The sequence below is a fragment of the Heptranchias perlo genome, chromosome 1, assembly GCF_035084215.1.
Source record: "Heptranchias perlo isolate sHepPer1 chromosome 1, sHepPer1.hap1, whole genome shotgun sequence".
NCBI lineage: Eukaryota > Metazoa > Chordata > Chondrichthyes > Hexanchiformes > Hexanchidae > Heptranchias > Heptranchias perlo.
Window position 1 is genome coordinate 115818784 of NC_090325.1, and position 25752 is coordinate 115844535.

Here is a 25752-nt window from a genome sequence, read left to right on the forward strand (position 1 = left end):
GTATAAGTGGCGCCTTTGTAATTGACACCTATGATGACGGCAAATGGTTAGCGCCACTGGCCCGATATAGGTGGCTGTCTGGGATAAGTGAGGACGGTGTAAGTGGTGGGATAGTTGAGCACAAACTCTATTCCATTCAAACGACAAGCCCATTCAACCAAACACACAAACAAATATGACTTAGATATGCTTTTGTTCATTTTGTTACTGTTAAATACATAATATACATACACACATACACTAGCAGATCTCCCGTCTATTGCTTAGTCAGAGATTACACTGCTTGATAACAAGAGATGTTATGAACAAATTGTAATGAGCAAAGTGTTATTTGAAAGTGTGACGCTTACAAGAATTGAATCCTACTTGCAAGACTTGTACATACTCATACACTTGTATTCATTAATGAACACATATTTAAGGGGGAGCCACAGAGTAGAGAAAGTTTTCTAGGATGTTATCCACGTTATGGCTATGAGCACCATTTGCCATGGTAGTAGGGAGAGCACTTTTTTTTGTCAGCCATGTATTTGACTCCTGTGGAAACCCATGCTCAAGTACCTACAAAGCTACCGAGAAATCCACACAGGTAAAACGTTTGTTTCCCAAATGTGGAGGGCACATTCTGTCTCTACAGGGCCACACCCAATTTATGCAAGTCCAGAGAGCTCAGACACAGGTTGGCAACAGCTACACTTTAGTGATTAGCCCGCCCGCCCTCACCCCAGAGTACACATGGGGGCGGGAAGGTACTGCTGGCTAGAACTGTGCAGTTTACCAGCACAGTGCATTGATAAGGGTCCTGGCTGCTTGTCCTGTTGGATGAGATAACCGAACAGCATTGGCAGGGAGAACTCCAGTAATCAGTTATTAATGAGCCAGATTGGCTGGTTAATTATCAGCAATCCCCTAGATTACTGCAGATGGGCCCGGCTCAGATATTGGATTACAGAGTGGCACCAAGATTTGATTTGTTTTCAATCTTCCATCATCTTTGAGTCAAATCAACCACAAAGAAACCCTGTTTATTCCCCCCACCCCCAAGGATATAACTGCAGAGAGCATGTGCTCTACAAGACATACAAGTTGCCTCAGTTTAAGTTAATCTTGTATTCACATATCCATACAGCGAATTAAAATGGTGCCTTATGGGTCTGAACAAAAGTACAAGTATTGTACTTGTACAATTTGTACTTCAGATGCAGCAGAAATTTACAAGGCACATTATCATATGCTTAAAAAGCTGGAATTGGGGATGGCGTAATGTCACTGAGTGTTAGAGTGCTCAGAGACAGAGACAGAGACAGAGACAAAGACTGAGGATGAACGTAGGTCACACCTGGGTCGCCCCTAGTATCTCACGGTCACTAAGTGCAGAGGGAGCAAGTCACTTGCCCATCCTCTCAGCAGCAGAGGTGCCAAAGCCAAGTGAACCAAAGATGAGGGGGGGGGGGGGGGGATTTTGGTCTGGGGACTTAATGGCAGTGACCGTTTCACTACGTATTATGCAAATAAAGTTAGATCCTGTCAAGCTGCTGTCAATGGATTTGTGCTTAAAAAAACACTCAATATTGAGGGGGGGAAAAAAAACAGGAAAATAAACTCAATACATGTGATTTATATATATTTTTTTAAATGGCTGCTTGCATAGATACCTGCCACCTGAGGATGAATGTTGCACCCTTACAGCCAAACAGTATTGTATTTCATATGGAAAGTTGATTTTTATCTGTAGCTCGTGAAAGTCATACAAGGATGAAAAGATCTCTGATTTAGGAGAGGATGACGTTGTAAACATTTAGAAAAGAATGCTATGATGATAATGGAATTTGCGACCTAGGAAACATACACACGTGGAAATGTAGTCAGTCTGGTTCGTGCAATGCATGACACACATATTCACAACCACCAGAGTACCACTTAAATATAAACACTTTAATGAGAAAACTCCTACAACAGGATGACTAGTGGTGCTGTTATGCATCACTTCCTTTTTTAAAGTGCACTGTGTTACTACAGATGCATTTCCAAGGATTACTGTAACTGAATTGTAATCAGTCAGCATTAGGTGTCTCACACCTAATCTTTTAGGGCCAAGTAAGGCAATAATTAAATTTTGCAAGTAATCATGTATTTTAAAGGACAGAGGATGTTGAACTGAATTAAAATGGTGTCTCTGTAATTTTATATCTACTGTGTTTCTGAGGGCTTCTTCCCTTCCCCACCCAGTAATTTTCTTCTCATCTCCTGAAGGTGTTAACTCTTTGCTGCAGCGTACAGAATTCTTAGATACACAGAGGACTTCAGTACTTAAGTGTCTCGTATGTTTAGCGTGAAACAGGTTTCATTTCTACCTGGAAGGTTTAGTCCATCTTCCATTATTAGGAATTAATTTAATTGGCAACCAGTTTTAATAACTGCTCATAGAGCTCATTAATTTCTACTAGCTCTGATTTTTGTGCGTATACAGTACTGACTTTATTTTGCCAACTTTTCCCCCTTCCTCTTCTGAAGGCACCAACTTCTGCTGGAGTATAGTTCCATGGTTGCCAGGTGCATGCTGGTACTTCATAAACTATAAGCCTATATAGTGAGCGTCAGCAGGCTGTTCAACTCATAGGATCACCACAGTCAAACCCAATCCAGCACACAAATTCCAACAGGGGGGGCAATGGATAGAGATGTCAGGAGTGGAAACTCTCATTGATTTTCCTCTTCTTACTCCAAGCACAGCAAGGCCAATTAAGCATTCCTATTGTCACTCAGGCGAAGATCAACTAACTCAGCACAGACTGGGCATCGAACCTGGGACCTTCTGATTTGTAGTGCAACACATTTGCTGAGCAATTAGGGAAGCTATTTGTTGTGTGCTGCTCATAGAAATATGAACATTTTTAACATAAAACTGAGTAACTCCCTACTTCGTTGCTTCCTGAACTGGCAATATCACCAACTTGCATTTATATAGCACCTTTAATGTAGTAAAACGTCCCAAGGCACTTCACAGGAGCATAATCAGACAAAAATTGACACCGAGCCAAAGAAGGAACTATTAGGACGGGTGACTAAAAGTTTGGTTAAAAAGGTAGGTTTCAAGGAGCATCTTAAAAGAGAGGTGGAGAGGCGGAGGGGTTTAGGGAGGGAATTCCAGAGCTCAGGGCCTAGGCGGCCGAAGGCATGGCCCAATTTTAGGGAGAAGGGAGTGGGGGAATACACAAGGCCAGAGTTAGAGAGCTCTTGGAGGGCTGTAGGGCTGGCGAAGGCTACAGATATAGGGAGGGGCGAGGCAGTGGTGGGATTTGAACACGAGGATGAGAATTTTAAAAAGAGGCGATGTTGGAAAGGGAGCCAATGTAGGTCAGCAAACACAGGAGTGATGGGTGAATGGGATTTGGTGTGGGATGGAATAGGGACAGAAGAGTTTTAAATGAGCTCAAGTTTATGGAGGGTGGAAGATGGAAGGCCTGGCAGGAGAGCATTGGAATAGTCAATTCTGGAGATAACAATAGCACTGGTGAGGGTTTCAGCGGCAGATAAGGTGAAGCAAAGACTGAAAAACAAACATTCTAATTAGCGTCAGTCGAGAGAGAAAGCACCTCCAACATTACAGCAATCTCAAAAACTGCACTGAAGCATCAACCCAGATTACATGCTTACATATTGAAGTGGGGCTTGTACCCTCAATCTTTGACTCAGAGGGAACAGTAAACTAAACTTACACAGGTTCCGTCACACTGCTGATGTGGATACCTGTATTATTAACAGGAGGAAGGTTTGCCGTTCTGAAATCATCCTTCCTCCCTCCCTGGTGTCTTTTGTCTGTACTGACAGAAAATACTCTTTTTTTAAAAATCAATATAACATTAATTAACCAACTCTGATTTATAGTATTTTGCTGAAGATGAATAATTTTGCATTTAATTTTCTTGGTATATTGCCACAAAAATTTGTAGTCATATTAGAGGAATACTCCAGAGAAGGATCTTAAAAACTATTTTTATTAGCCTTCCCTTACGAACTACCAGTTAAAAAAAATTTTACTCGCCCAATAGCTACTTCACACATCAGAGCAGACACAATCATTTTCATAGTGCTGCGGTCACTGAAATGACATGCAGTAAATATTTTGGAGTATACACCCCTCCCATTAGTTAGAATTTTACAGGTGAAAAGAAAACCACGAATGCTGGAAACGAAACAGAAAAAGAAATACCGCAAATACACAGCAGAAAGACGGGTTGATGCTTTGGATGTTACCCTTTGACAAAAGATCAACAGCATGAGACATCAGGAGACGGAAGTCTGAGAACATCTGCCCATATTGAGAATGGGAAAATGTCCAGCACTGGAAAAAAAATTCCAGTTCATAAGGGAAATTCCATAAATACAATGTTTGAACCTTCTCTGAAGTATTTAAAGTATTTTCAGTTTTTTGTAAGTTATGTATTTGGCCCAATTAAGCTTGAACCATGTCTCTGTAATTTTCTTTCTGATAAAGACACCAAAACAAAATCAAGTGCTTATAAGAGATGTACCATGTGCTAGCTCCAAGAAGAAAATGCCAACTGTAAATACATAAGCAAGGAGGACATTTTATATACAACTGTATTATTCTGATTGGCCATCAAAATCTAATCTAATCTAAAAATGTGAATATCAAAACTGCTTCACATTCACCTAGCTTTTAATCAAGTCTTGAATCACTTAGAATCACAGGATGTTACAATACAGAAGCAGACAATTTGGCCCGTGCACCACCCGCCCTCCACATGAACCACCTGGACTAATACAATCCCCCTGCTCACTCCCAAAAGCCTTTAATGTTCCTCTTTTTCAAGCAACTATCGAATTCCCCTTTAAAACGATGGATTCTGCTTTGAACAACTGCTTGCCACAGAGAATTCCATATTGTAACCAACCTTTCTGTAATTTTCTCCAACCTCCACTTTAATTCTTTTTGTGATTATCTTAAATTTTGTCTTCTCATTATCATCATCTCGATCACCAGTGAAAACAATCTATTACTAATAACTATCATTATTCTTTAACACCTCTTTCAAGTGACCCCTTAACCTTCCTAGCTCTAGTGAAAAAAGCCCAACTTCTCAAATCTCCCATCATAACTAATCCATCACTCTTAGTAGCATCTTAGTGACTTTTTTTTCCATTGCTTTTTATAATGGGGTGCACAAAACTGTACACAATTCTCCAACTGTGGGATAACCAAGGTCTTGTACAAGTTCAACATAATCCTACTGTATTCCATGTTCCCAGATACAAAATCAAGTTTCTCTCTGCCTTTTTTATGATTTTATCTACTTGTGTACCCACCTTTAATGGACCATCATGTCAACAACTTGCATTTATATAGTGTCTTTAACATAGTAAAATTTCCAAAGATGCTTTTCAGGAGCGTTAGCAAACAAAATTTGACACCGAGCCACATAAGGAGATATTAGGACAGATGACAAAAAGCTTGGTCAAAGAGGTAGGTTTTAAGGAGCATTTTAAAGGAGGAGAGGTAGAAGGGTTTAGGGAGGGCATTCCAGAGCTTCAGGCCTAGACAGCTGAAGGCACGGCCACCAATGGTGGAGCGATGAAAACCAGGGATGTACAAGAGGCCAGAATTGAAGGAGTGCAGAGATCTCCGAGGTTTGTAAAGCTGGAGGAGGTTCCAGAGATAGGGAGGAGTGAGGCCATGAAGAAATTTGAAAACAAGGATGAGAGTTTTAAAATTGAGGCACTGCCGGACCTGGAGCCAATGTAGGTCAGCAAGCACAGTGGTGATGGGCAGTAGAGTTTTGGATGAGCTCACGTTTATGGAGGGTGGAAGATGGGAGAACGGCCAAGAGAGCATTAGAATAATCGAGTCTGGAGGTAACAAAGGCACGGATGAGGGTCTCAGCAGCAGATGAGCTGAGGCAGGGGCGGAGACGGGCGATGTTACGGAGGTGGAAGTAGAAGGTCTTGGTGGTGAAGAGGATATGGGGTCGGAAGTTCAACTCAGGGTCAAATAGGATAGAGGTTGCGAATGGTCTTTTTCAGCCTCAGTCAGTGGCCAGGGGGAGGGATGGAGTCAGTGGCTAGGGAACGAGTTCTACAGACCAAAGTTCCTTTGATCTCCATTTAAAATCTTACCTCGCCCATCTCTGTAATCTCTTCCAGCCCTACAACCTTCCGAGAACTGTGCATTCCTCCAACCCTGGCCATGTGCACCTCCCCCACCCTCTCCACTTCGCCCCACCACTAGCAGTCGTGCTTTCAGCCATCTAGGCCTTATGCTCTGGAATTCCCTCCCTAAACCTCTCCGCTTCTCTCTCCTCTTTACAATTTGCCTCTGACCAAAATTTTATGCACCCCTCCTAATATCTTCTTCTTTGGCTTGGCATCAATTTCTGTCTTACTACTCTCCTGTGAAGCTCCTTGGGACGTTTTTCTACATTAAAAGGCATTATATAAATGCAAGTAGTTGTTGTATTTAAGATGTATTTCCGTTCTTCCGCTCTTACTTCCAAAACACTTCACATTTTTCTACATTGAACTGCATCTGCCAGTTATCTGCCTGTCCTGCATCCTATGTCCTCCTACAGTCTTTCACAATCCTCATCACAATTTGCCATGCTGTCCAATTTGGCATCATCAGCAAATTTAAATATTGTTCCTTCCATTTCCAAATCCAGATCTGGTACTGATTAAGAGAGGGGAACGGCCCCAAACATAAGTCCCCACAGAACATCACTCATCACATCCTTCCAATTTGTGAAACTTCCTTTTAGCCCTACCCATCGATTTCTGTCAGTGAATCATAGAAAATTTACGGCACAGAAGGAGGCCATTCGGCCCATCGTGTCCGCGCCAGCTGAGAAACGTGTCCTCCAATCAACTTTCGATCCATGTTGCCACCTTCCCCTTAATTCCATGTGCCATTATCTTTGTCAAAAGTCTCTTCTGCAGCACTTAGTAAGTGCTTCTGACTATCCATATAAACCTTTATCTATCCTGTCTGTTACATCAAGAATTCTTTAGTCAAGCACGGCCTACCTTTTAAAAATCCATGCTGACTGATTAATTTATGTTTCTCCAAGTGTTTAGTAATTTCACCCCATATTATAAACCCTTACAGCCAGCAGACAAGGGAGACTTTCATTCCGTCAGACTATGCTGAGCTTCAACTCTGGTCCCAAAGGTGAAAGACCAGTGTCTAAATCAGTGCTCAATCCAGTTCTCTAGACCCGTACTTCTAATTTCCCACCCTACATGATGCCACACCTTCATTAATCCAGATCACTGAAGACCACCTTACGAAGGAAAAAGAAAACTCAAGGGGAATTTCAAAATTTCCCTGTGAGAGTGGCCAAGATATTTAGGACATTATCCATGGGATTTTTGCACTACATTCACACCTGGAAGATTGTAATTGCAACACAGAAAGCTCAGCTGGCTCAAGAGTGCCGCATCTGGACAGTTCCTCCCCAATGTGGAGGAATAGCATTTTGTATGCTCCAGTGTAACTCAAGGACCTAACACAATGACATACAGGCTAATCGTGAAACACAAATACAAAGTATCAATGCTCACCCACCAGTGCAATCCAACTTCTTAGGTGAATGGAAGTCACACGGGAATATAACATACAAGTGTTCCAGTTTCCTAGCAGCATAACTCTGCTCAAGAGTTTTGCACATCTGGACACCACAACTGCAGTACATTGAACATGTTACAATGGGCACCGTACTCACACCAATTATGCGTTACAGTCTCCACCTCTGGTAACGACACCTGCGTGGGTCGATTCAGCAGAAAAAGACTTCCACCATGGCACTTAACAAAGCTCCATTCAGCAAGTCAGCAGCACATTAATTTCATGAAATTAGCTTACAAATCTGTCCTTTTGGCACAAACCCAGCCGTTCTGTAAAATCTGGATCTCAGCTGAGATCCATTGTAAATTATTGGTCTTATCCATAAAAAGAATTGAGGAGCTCACCAGCACTAATCACGTGAGTTTCATTCCTAAACCACATACGAATAAAAACATGGTCATCCCTTCTCCTGATCAATGCCTCCAGTGGCAGTCTTGGGGTGGCCTGAAGAAAACTAAGGATTTTCACAATCAGCCACTTGTACACGTAACTGTGGCGCGTCTGTATAAAGACTCTTCCCCATGCAGCAGCCAAGTTGGTGGAGGAGAAGGGAGGAAAAGAAGAATCACTGTGCTCTAGTCACAGCAGGGTATTAAGTAGTATGGAAGGTGGTTGCAATATTTCCACCCATCTCCCAGCTCCAGTTGCATAACTAGGACCGGTTTTGAAGTTGATGTATACATCTCATTTGATTCAGAAGTGAATCACTCACCCTTTTGGATATCAGTGTCATGAATATAGGTGGATCAGCTCCACTCAAATCACGCTTGTAGAGATCTGCATACAGAATATGGGTTTTGGCATGAGGTTTCAGTACAAGTAACACAAGAGAACCAGAATTACTACAGTACAGCAGATAATTCACTTTATCAAATGGCTGCTTTTAACTAATAAAATGATGAAAAACATGCCTATACTTTGTAAGTCAGTAAACTGCTTTACCTAAAAAAAAACAGAAAATGCTGGAAATAGACAACATGTTCATCAGCATCTGTACAGAGAAGAGTCAGGTTAACATTTTGACTTAATACCCTGGATAAAAGCAAGCCTCTTAATAGGAACTGAACAAAATGAAGGTGATGGGGAGGGGAATGGAGAAGAAAAAGAACTGGTAAAAGTCATGTCAGAAGAGGAGTTAAATGGCAGGCAAACAGATTTTTTTTTAAGAACCTGGAAAGAGGTGAAAACTGGTGGATGACATACAAAGACTGAGGCATTAAAAGGAACAAAAGGACATGAAAATAACAAATAAAAACAGGGGTCATACAGTCATAGACCTGAAACATTAACTGTTTCTCTTTCCACAGATGCTGAATGTTTCCAGCATTTTCTGTTTTTATTTCAGATTTTCCACACCTGTAGTATTTTCATTTTTGTTTTAAATGAAAATCATTGAGTTAGGCATTGAAAAGGCACGAGAAAGAAACACAAAAAAAACCTTCCAAAATGGAAATGAAGTAATATCAGTGGCTAAGGGCTGGGGGGGGGGGGGGGATTCTACACTGTCTTCATGCCTGCTTTCTAGAATAATATGTATTAGTTCAGCAAGAAAGGAGGCAGTTCTTGATCTGGTTCTACAAAATTAAGAGGGATAAGTAAGCCTTTGAGGAAACAAAACTGTATTGATAAAGGAAATGGAGTGGGTGTTGAATAGTTAGATTTTCAAAAAGAATCTTGAAATGATGCCACAAATGAGATTTATTGACAAGATTAAGGTATTAAAGGGAATGCGGCAGCATGGATAGCAGGTTGGCTAAAGGTGGGAAGAGAGTAGTGGTTAATGGATGTTTTACAACCGGAGTACTGTTAGTAACAGTGTTCCCCAGGGATCAGTGATAGGACTGTACTCTACAGTACAAAAGAACCATGGCTTTGATTAAAAACATGTATATTCTATTCTCAAATGAATGACCTGGACTCAGAGGGGCGCAATATCAAAATTTACAGACAATACAAAAATAGGGAGCATGATTAATTGTGAAGTACTGCAAGTGATTTCAAGAGGACATAGGCAGGTTAATAGATTGGGCAGATAGATGTCTGAGCAAACTTAATATGGAGAAATGTAAACAATACATTTTGGGAGAAAGAATAAGGGGAGGAAATATACACCAAATGCTACAACTTAATAAAAGGAGAGTACAAAAGCAAAGAGGTAATGCTAAACCTGTAGAAAATCATTGGTTGGGCTGCAATTAGAACAGTGTCCAGTTTAGGGCACCCTACTTTAGGAAGAATGTCAGGCACATGGAGAGATTTATTGGGATGATACCAGGGTTGAGATGTTTTAGATAACAGGAGAGAGTAAAGAAACTGGGTTATTTTCACTAGAGTAGAAAGATTGAGAGATCAGATAAAGGTGTTCAAAGTCATGAGAGGTTTTGGTACAGTAAAAAAGAGGAAAACTATTTCCATTTGTCCATGAGATAGATTTAAAATCATCACAAGAACAAAAGGTGAGGTAAGCAGAAGTGATTTTTTTTTTAAAAACAGGGGGTTTCTGGGCATTTAGAATGCCTTACTTGAAACAGTGGTGGAAGCAGAATCCATATTAAGGGAAGTAGATAAACATTTAAACATTTTTAAAATATATATATATTTTTTAAAAGTTTGAAATTTAAAGGGCAGAAGGGAAGAGCAGGAGAATGAAGCTGAACTAATATTTCCTACATTACAACAATGACTACATTTCAAAAGTACTTCATTGGCCGTAAGGCGCTTTGGGACATCCGGAGGTTGTGAAAGGCGCTATATAAATGGAAGTCTTTCTTTCTAACAGCTCTATCAGCTGGTGCAGACATGATGGACAGAATAACCTCGTTCTCTTGCATGATTCTATGAACTGGAAAGAGATCGGAGCAGCAGGATGGTGAAACAAAAAGAAACTGCAAATGCTGGAAACCGTCAAGCCAACCTGTCAGTGCCTAAAAAGGTTAACAGCCCAGGTGCAGACCCCACCCACCAAACTGATGAAGGATCCCCATCCAAAAAGTCAACTCTCCCAGATGCCAACAGACTTGCCATGCATCCCCATTAGAACATAAGAAATAGAAGCAGGAGTAGGCCATACGGCTCCTCGAGCCTGCTCCACCATTCAATCAGATTCGACCTCAACTCCACTTCCCTACCCGATCCCCATATCCCTTGATTCTCCTAGAGTCCAAAAATCTATCTACCTCAGCCTTGAATATATTCAATGACTCAGCATCCACAGCCCTCTGGGGTAGAGAATTCCAAAGATTCACAGCTCTCTGCGTGAAGAAATTCCTCCTCATCTCAGTCTTGAATGGCTGGCCCATTATCCTGCGACTATGCCCCCTAGTTCTAGACTCTCTAGCCAGGGGAAACAATCTCTCAACATCTGTCAAGCCCCCTCATAATCTTATAAGTTTCAATGAGATCACCTCTCATTCTTCTAAACTCCAGAGAATATAGGCCCATTCTATGCTTCTGAAAAACAGGGGTGGGGAAATAGCTGCAGTATAAAAAAGGTACTAAAGTGAACATTCAGACCAGAGGGCTGCAGAGAGTGTCCATGAGAAAATCGCCATTTTGAAATATTAAATTTCCTTGATCCCAATTACGTCGTAATTTACCCTGGTTTATATGCCGACCTTGCTAGCAGGAACCTATTTGCCTAGGGCGAATGTAAAAGCCAGTAAAAAAAACCAAGCACAAATGCAGTGCCACCAATAGGGGTAACAGCAAGAGAGTGTATAAAGATGTGTGTTGACTTCGGCCATGGCCCCTTTACTCCCAGAGCCTCTTGCCTCTGCTGCTCCTCTTCCATTATTATGCAGAACAGCATTCCCATTGGGAAGGCTATACCAGCAACTTAGTTCTTCTGAATGGCCAGGGCCGGGGCCGGGGCCGGGGGTGGGGTGGGGGGGGGGGGGGTGTTGGTGCCTGATGCACCGTGACTGACAGCACTTTGGTGAAGTATACTGCATTACTGGTCTTAGTTAGAAATTAAAAAAATTGTCAGTTACACCGATTCAGGCGGTACTGCGCCTAAATATTTGGGGGTAAATTTATGCTCGCTCAGATCAGGCATAAATGCAGGAAACTTGCATTCTCTAGTCTTATGCAGAGTGCAGAGCTATGTTAATGAGCTAAGTGGGGTTACAGCAGACGTTACTCGGGAGCAGCACAAATAATCGAGGAAATTCATGCATAGTGAGGTTCCAGCGTAAGTCACTCACACACGTCACAGAGCGTATGGGTCCATGTATAATAGAGTGGGAATTAACATATGTTGCATCTGCTGTGGTTGTACAGGAAAGTAACGGAAAAGGCAGCTGGAAGTAGGGGCACTGGAAGAATGCAAGGACACATCAGAATGTGCCTCCCAAAAAGGGGAGTGTGGGAGGGGGTGCAGGAGTAAAAGATGCACTTGGTGGTGGAAATGGCAGAAAATGATCTGGCAAATGTGGAGGCTATTGTGATGAAAGGTGAGGACAAGGGAGGCTGTGTCATTATTGAGAGAGAAGGTGAAAGAAGAAGCCCGAAAAATGGGGCAGACACCCATCAAAAAGCCGCATCAGCATAGCTATGGGGAAACCTCAGCCGAGGAGTAAGGAAGACATTTCAGAAGCTATACCTACAGTCATTTCTCTTTACAGATGCTGCTGTGTATGTTCAGCATTTGTAATTTTTCTTTTTACTTGTGCTGTATTTCTGTACTCAGATGCATCTCATTTACAACCAAATTGCAGTGTCATAAAGGCAGCATAAAGATTGTCTGAGAGATAAAAATTATTTGCATTTATATAGCATCTTTCATGCCCCGAGGACATCCCAAAGCCCTTCACAGTTAATAGGGTGTTCCTAATGGCATCACCTGATTACTTCTGGTGGCCATGTTGGATTACAAGCATCCACAGAACATCCCTGATAATATATTATTTTAATATAATACAAAAAGTGAAATATATTACAAGTAATCTTGACTTCAGAGGGGGTTGATCTCTCCTACCAAGTATTTTAGAGGGGATCCACTTAGAATTTGTTCCTTAACACCAAAGTAATTTTAGTACATAGCCTGATAGGAGCTCAGAAGCAGTTAGTCAAGAAAGCACGCGCGCACATATCTAAACCAAGGTATTCAAGTAGGGAATTATATGGGACTGGTGAGGATATGGATAATCCTAAATAAAATACATGTTTTAATGTGCCTCAATCTGGAATATTTAGCTGGTTTTCTCATTCATATTACATTTCTAAAGCACAGCAAATGCCTTTTGTGGTTGTCACAGCAAAATTGTTGGGAGTTACACAAAGGCGATTAGTTCCAATTTGCTTGTCTTTGACCCTCTGCGAAACCATTCGGACTGCAGTGGTGGTTGTGATGATGCAGAGGAAGAGAAGCGAATCTATCTCTACCGTCACCATTAACGCCGCACTGTGCACTTTACAGTCTCAGGCTTTGAGGTGCCCGCTCCCAACAGATATCTCTCTCTCTCTCTCTCTAGCTCCCACACCCACTACTGAGCGCTGGTAAGAAAAACCTTTTATTTTATTTTCACACCGGCGAGAACGTACAGCAGTTGCTAAAATCGCATTTAGTCTCTCTCTCTTTCAACAAAATTGAAGTGAACTTTAAATGAATGCGATTCTTAGATCGGCCTGCAGACTGTTTTATGCACTTTGCGGTGGGTTTGCTCTATGTCTTTAGCTATCCCCAGATCCAGTAATATTGCTAAAAATCTGACACCAGCTCCGTTCAGATTCAGCGTGTCTGTGTCAGTAAATGGCAGCACCCTTTTTAAAAATAAATGCAGAATAAAAACAGTGGTCCCTTTACCTTGGGGATGGGAGTGTTTTGTACAGAGGTCATCTTCACTGTGGGCTACTTCGTTAACGATGTTAGGAATTGTATGTGTAAGTCCTGTCTACATCGCAGCTATGATGTGCAGTAGTTTTGCATTGCCTAATTTCTACTTCCTGTTCAATTTTTTGAAATCCTGTTATGAGTTTTTTAAATAATCTCAAGTCAGAAACACATGTACCTTTGCTCAATCAACAAGCTTGATCTAACACGCTTGTACTCCAACATGGTGTGTCACGTGACCTGTGACGTGTATTAGGAACATCCTATTGGTTATTTTTGAAATGTATTCACTATTGTGTGCAAATTGGCTGGTGTTTGCCTACAAGATCTCACAAACAACAAATGAAATAAATGACCAAATAATCTGTTTTGGTGGCAATGGTCAAGTGATGAATGTTGACCAGGACACAAGGAGAGCTTCCTGCTTCTCTTCAAATGGGCCTCAGTTTAACATCTCATTTGAAAGACAGCATCTCTGACAGTGTAACAGTCCCTCAGTACTGCACTAAAGTGTCAGCCTAGATTATGTGCTTCAGTCAACACACTGTATTTATATTTAACACACTGGGATGAAAATGGATCAGTAGAAAAACTGTACAACTACAAGATAAACAAGAAAACTAGAAAGTACTTACAGCCAGAGAAAGATAGATCATAAATACAGACTGAGAACCTCCTTCCGAGAACTACAAAGCTGCAGTGTGTGAAGAAACTCCCCCGAGGCTTGTAGTCAAAAGCTTTAATAGATGCAGTTTACACAAAGATGATGGGGAAACAGCTGTTAATTGCAGACCATCAATTATTAGGAATTGGAAGGGGGCTATTTAACCTCTGAAGTTGTGCTATAAATCTGTAGCAATTAACAGACCTACAAACATTAATTCACATTTATCTCATAGCTATATAGAAACACCATACAAGAATTTAGGTGTGAAATTCAAATCTGCACAGCTGAGAGAGTAGCTACCCTGGTTATACGTTAACTCAGTTTCTCTCTCCACTGACGTTGCCTGACTTGGAGTGTTTCAACAACAACTTACATTTATTTAGCGCCTTTAACATAGTAAAACATCTCAAGCCGCTTCACAGGAGCGATCACACTAAATTTGATACCGATTCACATAAGGCAGTATTAGGACAGGTGGCCAAAAGCTTGGTCAAAGAAGTAGGTTTTAAGGAGTGTCTTAAAGGAGGAGAGATAGAGAGGCGGAGAGACTTAGGGAGGGAATTCTAGAGCTTAGGGCCTGGGCAATTGAAGGCACGGCCGAAAATGGTGCAGCGGTTAAAATTGGGGATGCAAAAGAGGCAAGAATTGGAGGAGCACAGAGATCTTTGAGGATTTTAGGGCTGGAGGAGGTTACAGAGATAGGGAGGAGCGAGGCCGTCGAGGGATTTGAAAACAAGGATGAGAACTTAAAAAAAAAATCAAGGATTTCCAGCATTTTCGGTTTCTAGTTCAGACTTCCAGCATCCGCAGTATTTTGCTTTTGCCCTGGTTATACTGCTGGATTCCTTTCCCTCTAACGTGGGAAAAGTTTATTTTAAACCATTTAGAAAAAGAGACACATAACATGGGGCAACGATGTAATCCAGTGAATTTGACCACCAGCACAGAATACCACAGCAGGGATGCACCCTCGATGCCCACTCAATCAAGTTTTGGATCTCAACTGTGTCTTTGCGAGGAAGAGAGAAAAAAAACAAGTCAACAAACTGTTACATGCATTCAGCTCAAGAACCGCTCAGACGGAGACCAGAGAGAAAATCAAGTTCCCTCTTGGTCACAAGAGGTGCACAGTCCGGTGAAACCAGAAAGGGGAAGGAAAGAAAACAAAACATCAACATAAGATACAGTATATAAAAAAATGTATGGAAATGCTGGACGTACAGCAGGTCCTTCAGCATCTGAAGAGAAAAAAAACAAGTTAATGTTTAGGGTGTAAACCTAAACATTAACCCATCTTTTCTCTCATCAGGCCTGCTGTGTGTTTCCAGTATTTCCTATTTTTATTTCATGTTACCTGTATTTGCAGGGTTTTTTTTTCCTTTTTAAAATGAACACGTCAGAGGTAATATAGGATCAATTCAGTTGAAAATCTGGTGCTAGACCAGTATACGTCCAAGTCACCAACACAAAACCCAACTCTGAGGTGGGTATCAAAAAATGCAATTACCAAACTAAAGCCATTAATTATCATGCTTTAAACTTTTTCAGGTACTGTAATGAGAAAATTGAATTATTTTCAAAAACACAAGATTTAAAACATTTTAAACCATGGATACACAAATATATACTTTTTTTTCATCCTCAGGATGTCGCCATCGCTGGCAAGGCCAGCATTTATTGCCCATGCCTGGTTGCCCTGAGAAGGTGATGATGGGCCATCTTGAACTGCTGTAGCAGTTTGATACAACTAAGTGGCTTGCTAGGCAACTTCAGAGGACAGTCAAGAGTCAATCACGTTGATGTCAGGCTGAAGTCACATATAGGCCAGACTGGATAAGGACAGCAGGTTTCTTTTCCTAAAGGACTTAATGGACCAGGTGTTTTTTATATGACAAAAAAACTGAGCTCAAATTAATTTTATATGTAATATATACATACACACAGTATGGCACTTCTTTGTACCAAATAAAATATTGACTCCCCATTTCCATTTTTTCCTCTCCTATACCTCTTCTCAGTGACTCCTGTTGCTTCTATGGGTACCAGCAACCACCCAGTAACCTGCAAAGGGGCCAGTCTTCAATGTGAGCTTGGACAGTGATGCTGCCAGGCAATTCACTCAGGAGCCATCACATAAATGCATTGGTAGCAGCTGAACATTTAAATACTGTACTTGCAAAACAGTATATGGTTTATGGTCCAGGAGCCAAGCAAATGTCATTAACACTCTACTAATAAGAAGCTCCGCAATATTGCCCGAGATATCTATATTATGAGATATCCATTATATTGCAAGGCAAATCGCACAGCAATGGAACATGAAAGTAACTTTGCACACGCAGCTTTAAGATCACACAATTGACTGTTTTTGACCCCTATTCTCCAGTTAGTGGGGAAAGTGCATACATGCCAGCAAACACAAACTCACTTTGCTGAGCCTCAATTGTCTGTGCTGGTCAGCCCTTCAGTGGCCAGAAAAGATGACAACCCTCCACCTCTAAAAAGGTGGGTCTTCAGAGCATCTCGGGACAGCAATGGAACATCAGTTACAGCACCGCCACCAAAATCAAGGCTGCTAATAGCAGCAGTACATTAAGGTGAATGGAGTACAATAAAGGTTGTAAGATTCAGCCTTTAGTTTTCACAGCAGGGCAAGAAATTGTACTTTCATGATAAATTCATAGGAGACAGGGGGTATGTTTACACTATAACTTTCATGTTGGTGCAAAGCAGTTTTCACTTCACCAGACACTAAAGTTGCAGTACCAATCTGGAGTCAAAGCCCAACCTGATGCTGGAAAGAAGCAGACACATTCCCAGGGGGGATAATAGTTTTTACACTGCTTCAATTTGACATCGCATAGTGTGTAACTCCAGTTTGGTGTCAAATTGAGTTTAAAAAGTGCCCTGGGAGGCTGGAGACTTTTAAAAATCTACCTACAATTAATTTAAATGTTTGCAAAATGTGGACCGCTGCCACCTACACTATCTAGACATTTAAACTTTAACTGTTGGGAGAGGAGCTGTGCGCACATATAACATGCATGATCAGAGTTTTCTCGGAGCAGAAGAATCACAATCCCAGTCAGGCAGTGTAAGCATGGTACATTCTGGCTAGAACTGACGCTGCAGCTCCCAGCCTGAGGCTAGTAAATGCAGCACGAATCATACTGTAACTGGAGATATTAAGGAAAATTAAGTAATATACTTGTAGCTAAGTTGTAATCAAAGCGAGATTGACCGTGTCAGAACTCAGAATTGTGTTGTTATCCTTAGTTTACAGTGGGGAATCACAGAATGGTTACAGCACAGGAGGAGGCCATTCGGTCCATCGAGCCAGTGCCGAAATAAAGTTTGACTTGCAGCCTGATTTCGAGTTGCTGTTTATCAGTACAGCCCAGTTACATTACGTTTTTGGGCCAGTGCTATGCCAACATCTGCAACAAAGCAACATGTGCCTGCACAAGTCATTCCTCTTCCAAGTAATTTGTTCCATGAAGTGCTTTAAGGGTTTCAACATGATAAGACATTACATAAATGCAAGCATCACTTTTAGTAGTATATTACTTTAAAAGTGCATTGTCAATATCACAAACTATATAGCAGTGGCACATACAAACCTATAATATGGCAATTAATACCAACAATCACTTTCAAATGCATTATACGCTATATGACATTGCATATTGATTATGGATGGCCCTCGCATGGCCCTACATTCTCATTTGAAAAAAATAAGAGGCCACAATTACTAGTCTGACCTTGGCAAATGGACTGCTGTGGATTCCGCAACAGGGAACAGGACTGCACTAGTTCCATAAATATAATGGAAGCATGTCAAAATTAAGTCCGCACTAGCATAAACCAGACCAATCTCAGGAACAGCTCTCATGCTCATCTCTACAAACTGCCAACTAACCATGCAACTTTTTTTAAACTAAGTTTAAACAAGCACATGATGCCTAGAGTTTTCCTTCAAGAAAGCAATAAAGGTACCCTAACCCAGCAGATCATTTTAAAGTAGCCCAGTCTTTAAATGCATCACATGATGCAAGATTTAGCTGTTCAGACCAAGAATTTCCAGGTTGGATCCCTGGTCTATCTCTAGTTAGCTGATCTTAGCCAGTGCAATGATGAGTGCTTACCTCAGCATCCCATGGCTGGAAAATTTAAAAAAAGAATTCACATCAGCAATGATTCCTCCTCCTGATCACTATCTAATGACCCCTACTGGAAGGTTGTACATCATGATCAGGTGATAAAAATTGAGTTTGGCTATTGTGCCTTTTATAGTCAAATAGACTACAAACATTCAATGACCAGGCTTGAATATGGAAAATGACCGGTTGGGTCAGGTCCCGACTGCCAGCACCTCTTGAAAACATCCCCAGAATAGGAATAAGGGCTTATGACTGGAGTGAGGAAACATGGCAGCTTCTCACAAGTGTCCAGGTTAATGGATTTAAGGGCAGGGGAAAAAATTGTTTTCATTTTAATAATCTACAGCACAGAATATTAATCTACACTTTCAAAGATTGGTTCTGTGGGTAGTTATACTATCTGGTAATGGTAGAGCCTTACAGGTGCGATAGGTGCCAGCTTTAATCCCTGCTCTGTGATTAGCCAAAATTAGTCTTTATGCTGATGGAGTACATAATTGACAGTGTCCTGGACTAGAAAATGCTACTTTTTTCAATTTCCCAAAATGGGCGTTACCAATTCCAAAGTCATTATCAAACTTACTACTACTACGAAAGCTACAACTTGTATCAATACAGCACCTCTAATGTAGTAATACAACCTAAGGAGTTTCAGAGAAACATGAGGAGAATGGACACTTAACCAAAGGAAGAGAGATTGCGAGGGTTGACCAAAGCTTGGTCGAAGAAGTGGGTTTTAAGAAGGGTTTTAGAGGAGAGAGGGTGGAGAAGTTTAGGAAGGGAATGCCAGAGAGTGGAGCTTGGGCACCTGAAGACACAGCTGACAACGGTAGGGCAAAAGGAAGGGGGGGGGGGGGGGAAAGAGGCACAGAGGCTTAGGTCAGAGCAATGGAGAGCTCAGGGAGTTTTAAGTGGCTACAGGGATGGAGAGAGGGGCAGGGGAGGGGGAATAACTAGAGGGCTATTTAAAGACAAGAAATCCATGAGCTCCTCATACTTCTTGTTATAGGTATGGGTGGAGGGGCCAGGGGAGAGGGATTTAAGAAGGCAGTTGGTAGTACAGAAAAGGAGTCTGAGGTTATCTTTCACCTCCAGGATGATTCTAGAGTAGTGGGCAGTTTGATTGAGGAGTGAAAGGCCCAGACAACGAGGTCTGTTACAGCTTGATGAGGTCAAGCCAGATAATGTGCACTTTGGCACACTGCACAAAACATTTCCTTCAGTTTTCAAAATGGCACCTGAATCTACAAAATACTGCCACACGATAGTTTGATTTATAGCTGTGCAGCTGAATTACTAAAATTCCTGCTTAAGATCATCTCAACAACAGAAAGTAGAAATCACTTGTGGGTCAGAAAACTGACCTTCAGATTTTCCTAAATTTTCCAGCAGCTTATATTAAAGCTTTCTACAAAATTTGTCATTGTTTTACACACTGAAGTAAATACTTTCAATACCTAAAATTAATTTGGCAAAATTTTTCCCTCTTCTCGGCACACAATGTTTTAGTACTGTATACAGATTTGATTAGACTGGGACATAGTATAGCTTATCTATAAAGCAGTGGCAATTACCAGATACTATTTTTTTTTGGTGTGGGGGGGGGGGGGGGGGTGGTGGTAGAAAAATAATTGAACACTTCTTTTAGGTCCCCTAGTGCCACACACTGTTCCTTGGCTTAAACCTGCTTTCATCTTTCATGCCTCTATAAGTTTCACTCTGTAACCAACCATTATGAGGTCCATGAAAGTACTCTGGACATCTCAACCTTGCATTCTCTCATTAAATGTGCGGAAGCACCCTGGTGTGGAGCTCTGCTTTCTACTTCAACAACACTAGTCAAACCTGTTGTAGTGGAGCTCTCTACTTGGAGAGCTACTGATGTGGTAGACACAATGGTCTGGTGTCATTCACTGTCGTGATCGCATGTTCTAGACCCACCTAAAATGGAAGCATGATATGTGCAGCTCTAACAAAATATTTAAACCTTAGTCATAGAGGAAGGATTTAATACCAGCCAATACAAATATTGTAGCTCATCTACCACTCAATGGCCAAGCTTCACTGGTTTCTCAGTCATTATTGTGGACAAGAGTTTCATCTTGGAAAGAAAAAAGGAGAGCCTATATTTGCAATGCAAAGCAAACTGTTATAACCTAACGCAAAGCAAGCCTCATAACCTAAGCCAATACAGTAGCCACAGAAGACAATACTAGAACTAGGGGGCATAATCTTAGAATAAGGGGCTGCTCTTTCAAAACTGAGATGAGGAGAAACTTCTTCACTCAGAGGGTGGTAGGTCTGTGGAATTTGCTGCCCCAGGAAGCTGTGGAAGCTACATCATTAGATAAATTTAAAACAGAAATAGACAGTTTCCTAGAAGTAAAGGGAATTAGGGGTTATGGGGAGCGGGCAGGAAATTGGACATGAAGCTGAGTTCGGATCGGTCAATGCCCTGTGGGTGGCGGAGAGGGCCCAGGGGCTATGTGGCCGGGTCCTGCTCCGACTTCTTGTGTTCTTTAGATTTGTGGTTGGGATCAGATCAGCCATGATCTTATTGAATGGCGGAGCAGGCTCAAGGGGCCGATTGGCCTACTCCTGCTCCAATTTCTTATGTTCTTATGTAATACAAGTACAGAACAGGAGATAGATAAAGTTTAATTATTCATAGTTTTAAGTTCTTTAAGTTTTAGGCATTGAGTATTCATAAATTGTTTTTTAAATTTCTTTCCCAGTAGTCCTCTGATATGGTCCAGTGAGCCTTAAAAACAAGTATTCATAGGTTATTCAACTATGGAAAGGTGGCAGTGAGGGGATCACAGCCAAGTATAATCATCTTAATCTGAGGTCCATGCACACCGACATGCACTTTCCAGGAGGGGACACTAGACAAGGATCAGGAGTCGGAAACCCCAGCTGATATTTCCTCTTACTGCAGAGACACAAAGACCAATTTTAGTAGCCACACTGCAGCCCGAGCTGAAAGCAGCTAATCCAGCACCGACACTGACCATGCTGCATTTATGTAAGGAATCTTACAACACCAGGTTATAGTCCAACAATTTTATTTTAAAATCACAAGCTTTCGGAGATTATCTCCTTCGTCAGGTGAATGAGTGAATGAGAGGTTCTCAAATCGCATATCTTATATTAGGCTGGGACACCATCACACCAATCAAAGGTGTCGTTGGTGTCCCAATTTCTGCAAGACATGCCAGATCATCGACATAGATACCACCATCACACGAGAGGACACCACCCACCAGGTACATGGTTCATACTCCTGTGACTCGGCCAACGTTGTCTACCTCATACGTTGCAGGAAAGGATGCCCCGGTGCATGGTACATTGGTGAGACCATGCAGACACTGCGACAACGGATGAACGGACACCGCGCAACAATCGCCAGACAGGAGGGTTCCCTCCCAGTCGGGGAACACTTTAGCAGTCAAGGACATTCAGCCACCGATCTTCGGATAAGCGTTCTCCAAGGCGGCCTTCGAGACACACGACAACGCAAAATCGTTGAGCAGAAATTGATAGCCAAGTTCCGCACCCATGAGGACGGCCTCAACCGGGATCTTGGGTTCATGTCATGCTACACGTAACCCCACCAGCAGGAAAAAAAGTTATCTGTTTTTAATACAACTGGAAATTCTCTCTCTCTCTGCCTTTCGGGTCTCTTTCTCTCTGTCTGTTTAATTTGACCCATTGTGTATTCAGTATACTGGGACCTATTGTTTTTCGTGGCTAACCTGTCTGAACACCAACGGCACCTTTGATTGGTGTGATGGTGTCCCAGCCTAATATAAGATATGCGATTTGAGAACCTCTCATTCACCTGACGAAGGAGATAATCTCCGAAAGCTTGTGATTTTAAAATAAAATTGTTGGACTATAACCTGGTGTTGTAAGATTCCTTACATTTGTCCACCCCAGTCCATCACCTGGTGCATCTCCACACCATGCTGCATTTAGTCACTGAAGTATCAGGAAAACTTGTATTCATACAAGTTAATGAATGCATTGTAATGCAACATCCATTGTTCTAACCAATTTTACTTTTTGAATGTCAAGTTCAGAACTGAATGTTTTGAGGTGTATTTAAGAAATAAGCAAGGATTAAAAAATGCTCCAAACAAACAGAGTTAAAAATATGAGTCTCCTGAATAAGCAGCCACAGTCAAAACCAAGTATGAAGGGGTCTGGGCAGCACTGTGGGTTACCAGGCTGTTCTTTCACTTCTGGAACTCAGATTGGAATACAGCCCAGACGGATGGGGGAAGTCTCCTTTCTGTGCCAACAGTAAGGGTCCTAAGCAAAATGAGCTAGAAAAGTCTCAACCCAGTTCTTCTGAACATAAAATTGGTCACATTTCTTCCAAAACAACCAGAGAGACAATAATAATGGTCAGTGAGAATAGGAAAAATTGACACTGGTGCAGTTTTGAAGCTAGAACTAAAACAATTCCATCCCCTGACACTGACATTCTTCACTTCAATAAGCATAACATTTTTTCAGTTAAAAAGTCAACAAGTAAAATCATAGTGCTTTAAAGACTTTAAAAAAGTCTTGATTGATAAAGGAAAACTGTTCTCAAAGTTTATTACATATCAAAAGTAGAGGGAGCAACAAATGAAAAACACTGGAGTTAAGATAAAGAAACCGTGACAAGATCTATCATTGAAGTATAGGAGACAAAAAGGAAAATTATACAAACAAACAAAATCAAAGTTGGGAGGCATAGTCACGGAGCAGATAGTCGATGACAACATCTACAAACAGGATGAGGGTTTTGCAATACATTGGAATTCAGCAGTAACCCATCAAAAAGTCACATTCTACTGGACTAAATATTGTACTAAATTTTTTTGATTACTTCTCCCTATACTATTTCTAACCAGGCCTACAAAACTAAGTTTGACTGTATAATCCATCATTTAAGTGTTTTAAGAGGTACTTCCTCTCACTGAACTGATTTTGAAGTTGTAGAAATATATGGATGCAAATACTGTAGACCTGTATTTAGACAGTTCACTAAATCAAGTCAATGCTGACAAAAAGTATGGCATTCCTTTTTCAAAAAAGATTCTTCAGACCCCCAATAAACACCAGCCAATTTCTTATTTAGTTCAGGAAATATACAAGTAACAGAAGTGGTGCTAATCTCTGGAAACAGGAGTTGAAGTACAGGCCTAATTTCACAAATTAGATCGGAGATTCCAAAATTAAAATACACCCATAAACGTAAAACTAATTTAACTGTGAATTAACGTGTGTATATTTTTTTAAAATCCAACTGTATCCGATTAAAATACTGAGAGATTGAACACTAAAAAGTGAGTCGTTTTCACTCTGGTATATTCTCCCTCTGCCAAATCAGCAGATTAACACACGTCTATGGAATTTTTGTTTTGGCCACTCACGGTTTCCAGTCCAAGTGACAGTTTCTGAACTTTTAACAAAATCGCATTTGGCTGTTATGAATATGTCAACTAGCATTTCCTTTCCAACCTTACCGTGGTGGTTCAAAGAGCAACTTTAAAATACGTAAATTAAAAGCAACACTGAACTAACCTTAATTTTCCACGTCACTGATTTTAATATCTCCAGCAGGAACCCGTATATGAGAGGTGCTTTGCAATTTTAACAAACTTAAATATTCACATCAACACAACTCGCGTATAAGACTGATAAAAGCAGTTGCTAATTCCCACTTACCTGGAGTGTGTGGCCATGGTGCAGTTTATAAAGCCAGCTGCCAGCGGCTTGCCATAAGCTTTAAAGAAAGCTCCTCAATTGTTGATACATCTCTCCCCCCGGCCTCCTTGTTACCTCAAGCGAAAGGGAGAAGCTGGTGTCGCTCGGTCTATTGGCAGCCTCGCAGGGACAACGAAAATACATTCTTTACCCCTATACTAAATGCAGCTTCCGGGGCTCAGTCCCCTGGTCAGCCTCGGCTCACTTTGCATCTGATAACCATCCGGGCACTTGAGAGGGGAGAGCAAGTTGAGGACAGCTTCAACCATCCGGTTAAAACCCAGAGGGTAACAAACCCCACTCAATGATCTGCCAGCTGCAATGGCCAAATGCACATCGTCCATTTGGCTCGGCCAACAGCCCTGGTTGGAAAATATTACAAAAAAAACACCATCAAAGTTGTAACCGCGGTAATTGGTGCAAGTAAAAGAATTTACTTTTCAATGTAACCCAAAGACCTGCTCCGCAAGGGGAAACCTCGCTGACAGCGGAATGGTGCAGTCCGCTCGGTTCCTTATTTGGGCATGTTATTTGTGGCAAGACGAGCATTTAGTGGCGATTCTTGGTCCTGGGGGCTTATTGTCCTATCAAAATACAAGGAGAAGGAAGCTGCTGAACCGGCTGCCCTTTATGGTGGTGGTGGTGGGGGTGGGTGATGCACGGAAGCTGACGCTCACACCCACACGCTCGGTTCCAAGCCCGGCGGCAGAAAGAACACCCACAGGCGTCAGAACACCGCGTCCTGCAGCTCGAACCTGGAGCCTGCCAACGTTCGGAATTGGAACACCGCGTCCTGCAAATCGAACCTGGCCGCCTTCCAAGTGCGCGTCACAATTTGAGTAGAATCTCTACAGTATAGCACCTTAAGTGCGCGCGGCGGGCAGCTGGGGAAGGAAAAGGATCACTAACACTAGACTCTCTCTCTTTATTGTTGTTTTATTTAATTTTCAGCTTTATCAAATTAAAGTCCTTTGTTGGGGGTGGTGGTCAGAATGCGCTTTCTGTTTCAGGTATCCAGAATGAGCATTAAGCACCCTCAGGTCAGGTATAAGATAGCTAAGTGTTAAAGTTAAGCTCTTACCATGCCACCCAGCTCTTGCCATGTTTAGATTGATGGACTTTGGGAAAGTGGTGCCCAAGCAAAGACTGCAACCTCTTTGAGAGCCACTTTCCAACCCCCATTCTTTTACTGCACCTGGTCCAGGTGAAGGATCAATAGAAAGAGCTGCTTGTTTTCGACTAAGCTTTTGATCACTTTATCTAATCTCTCACTTTTTTTGGCTCACTGCCCATTTTCCACATGCCTAATAACCATGAAACATGTTTGTGTTCAAGGTGCTACATGTTGTTTTCCACACCTCAAGCCTCCACTGTCAGGCACACAAAAAGTTTATTTGTGGGCACCGTTGGATATGGGAGACTGCCCAAACTCATTTCATGTAGGACCCTTACTGCTAGCAGAGTAGATCTAAGCTGGATTTGAACTCCACTTTGCCTGCACTATCCTTTTTTGTTGAAAGTCAGTGTTTTAATTATATGAAACTTTAATTATTTGTTCTGCTCATCAAAATTTTCACTGGTTGGCAACAAAATTGCAGGTTTGATGATGCAGGACTTGACCCTTTGATTGTGTATAAGCATCCACATGCATGGTGATAACACACATTTATGTACGTTGTGGATCAGCTGGAAC

The 25752-nt window shown here is 41.6% G+C and overlaps 1 protein-coding gene across 1 annotated transcript in view; it reads right to left on the bottom strand.

Moving 5' to 3' along the window:
* Positions 1–24259, bottom strand: part of LOC137325382 (AF4/FMR2 family member 1-like) — a 141862-nt gene extending 117603 nt beyond the window's left edge. The window contains exon 1 of the mRNA XM_067990421.1: positions 24021–24259. Coding sequence (XP_067846522.1) covers positions 24021–24037 — 17 coding nt within the window. The 5' untranslated portion in view covers positions 24038–24259. The remainder of the gene's footprint in view (positions 1–24020) is intronic.
* Between the last annotated feature and the right edge of the window lie 1493 nt (positions 24260–25752).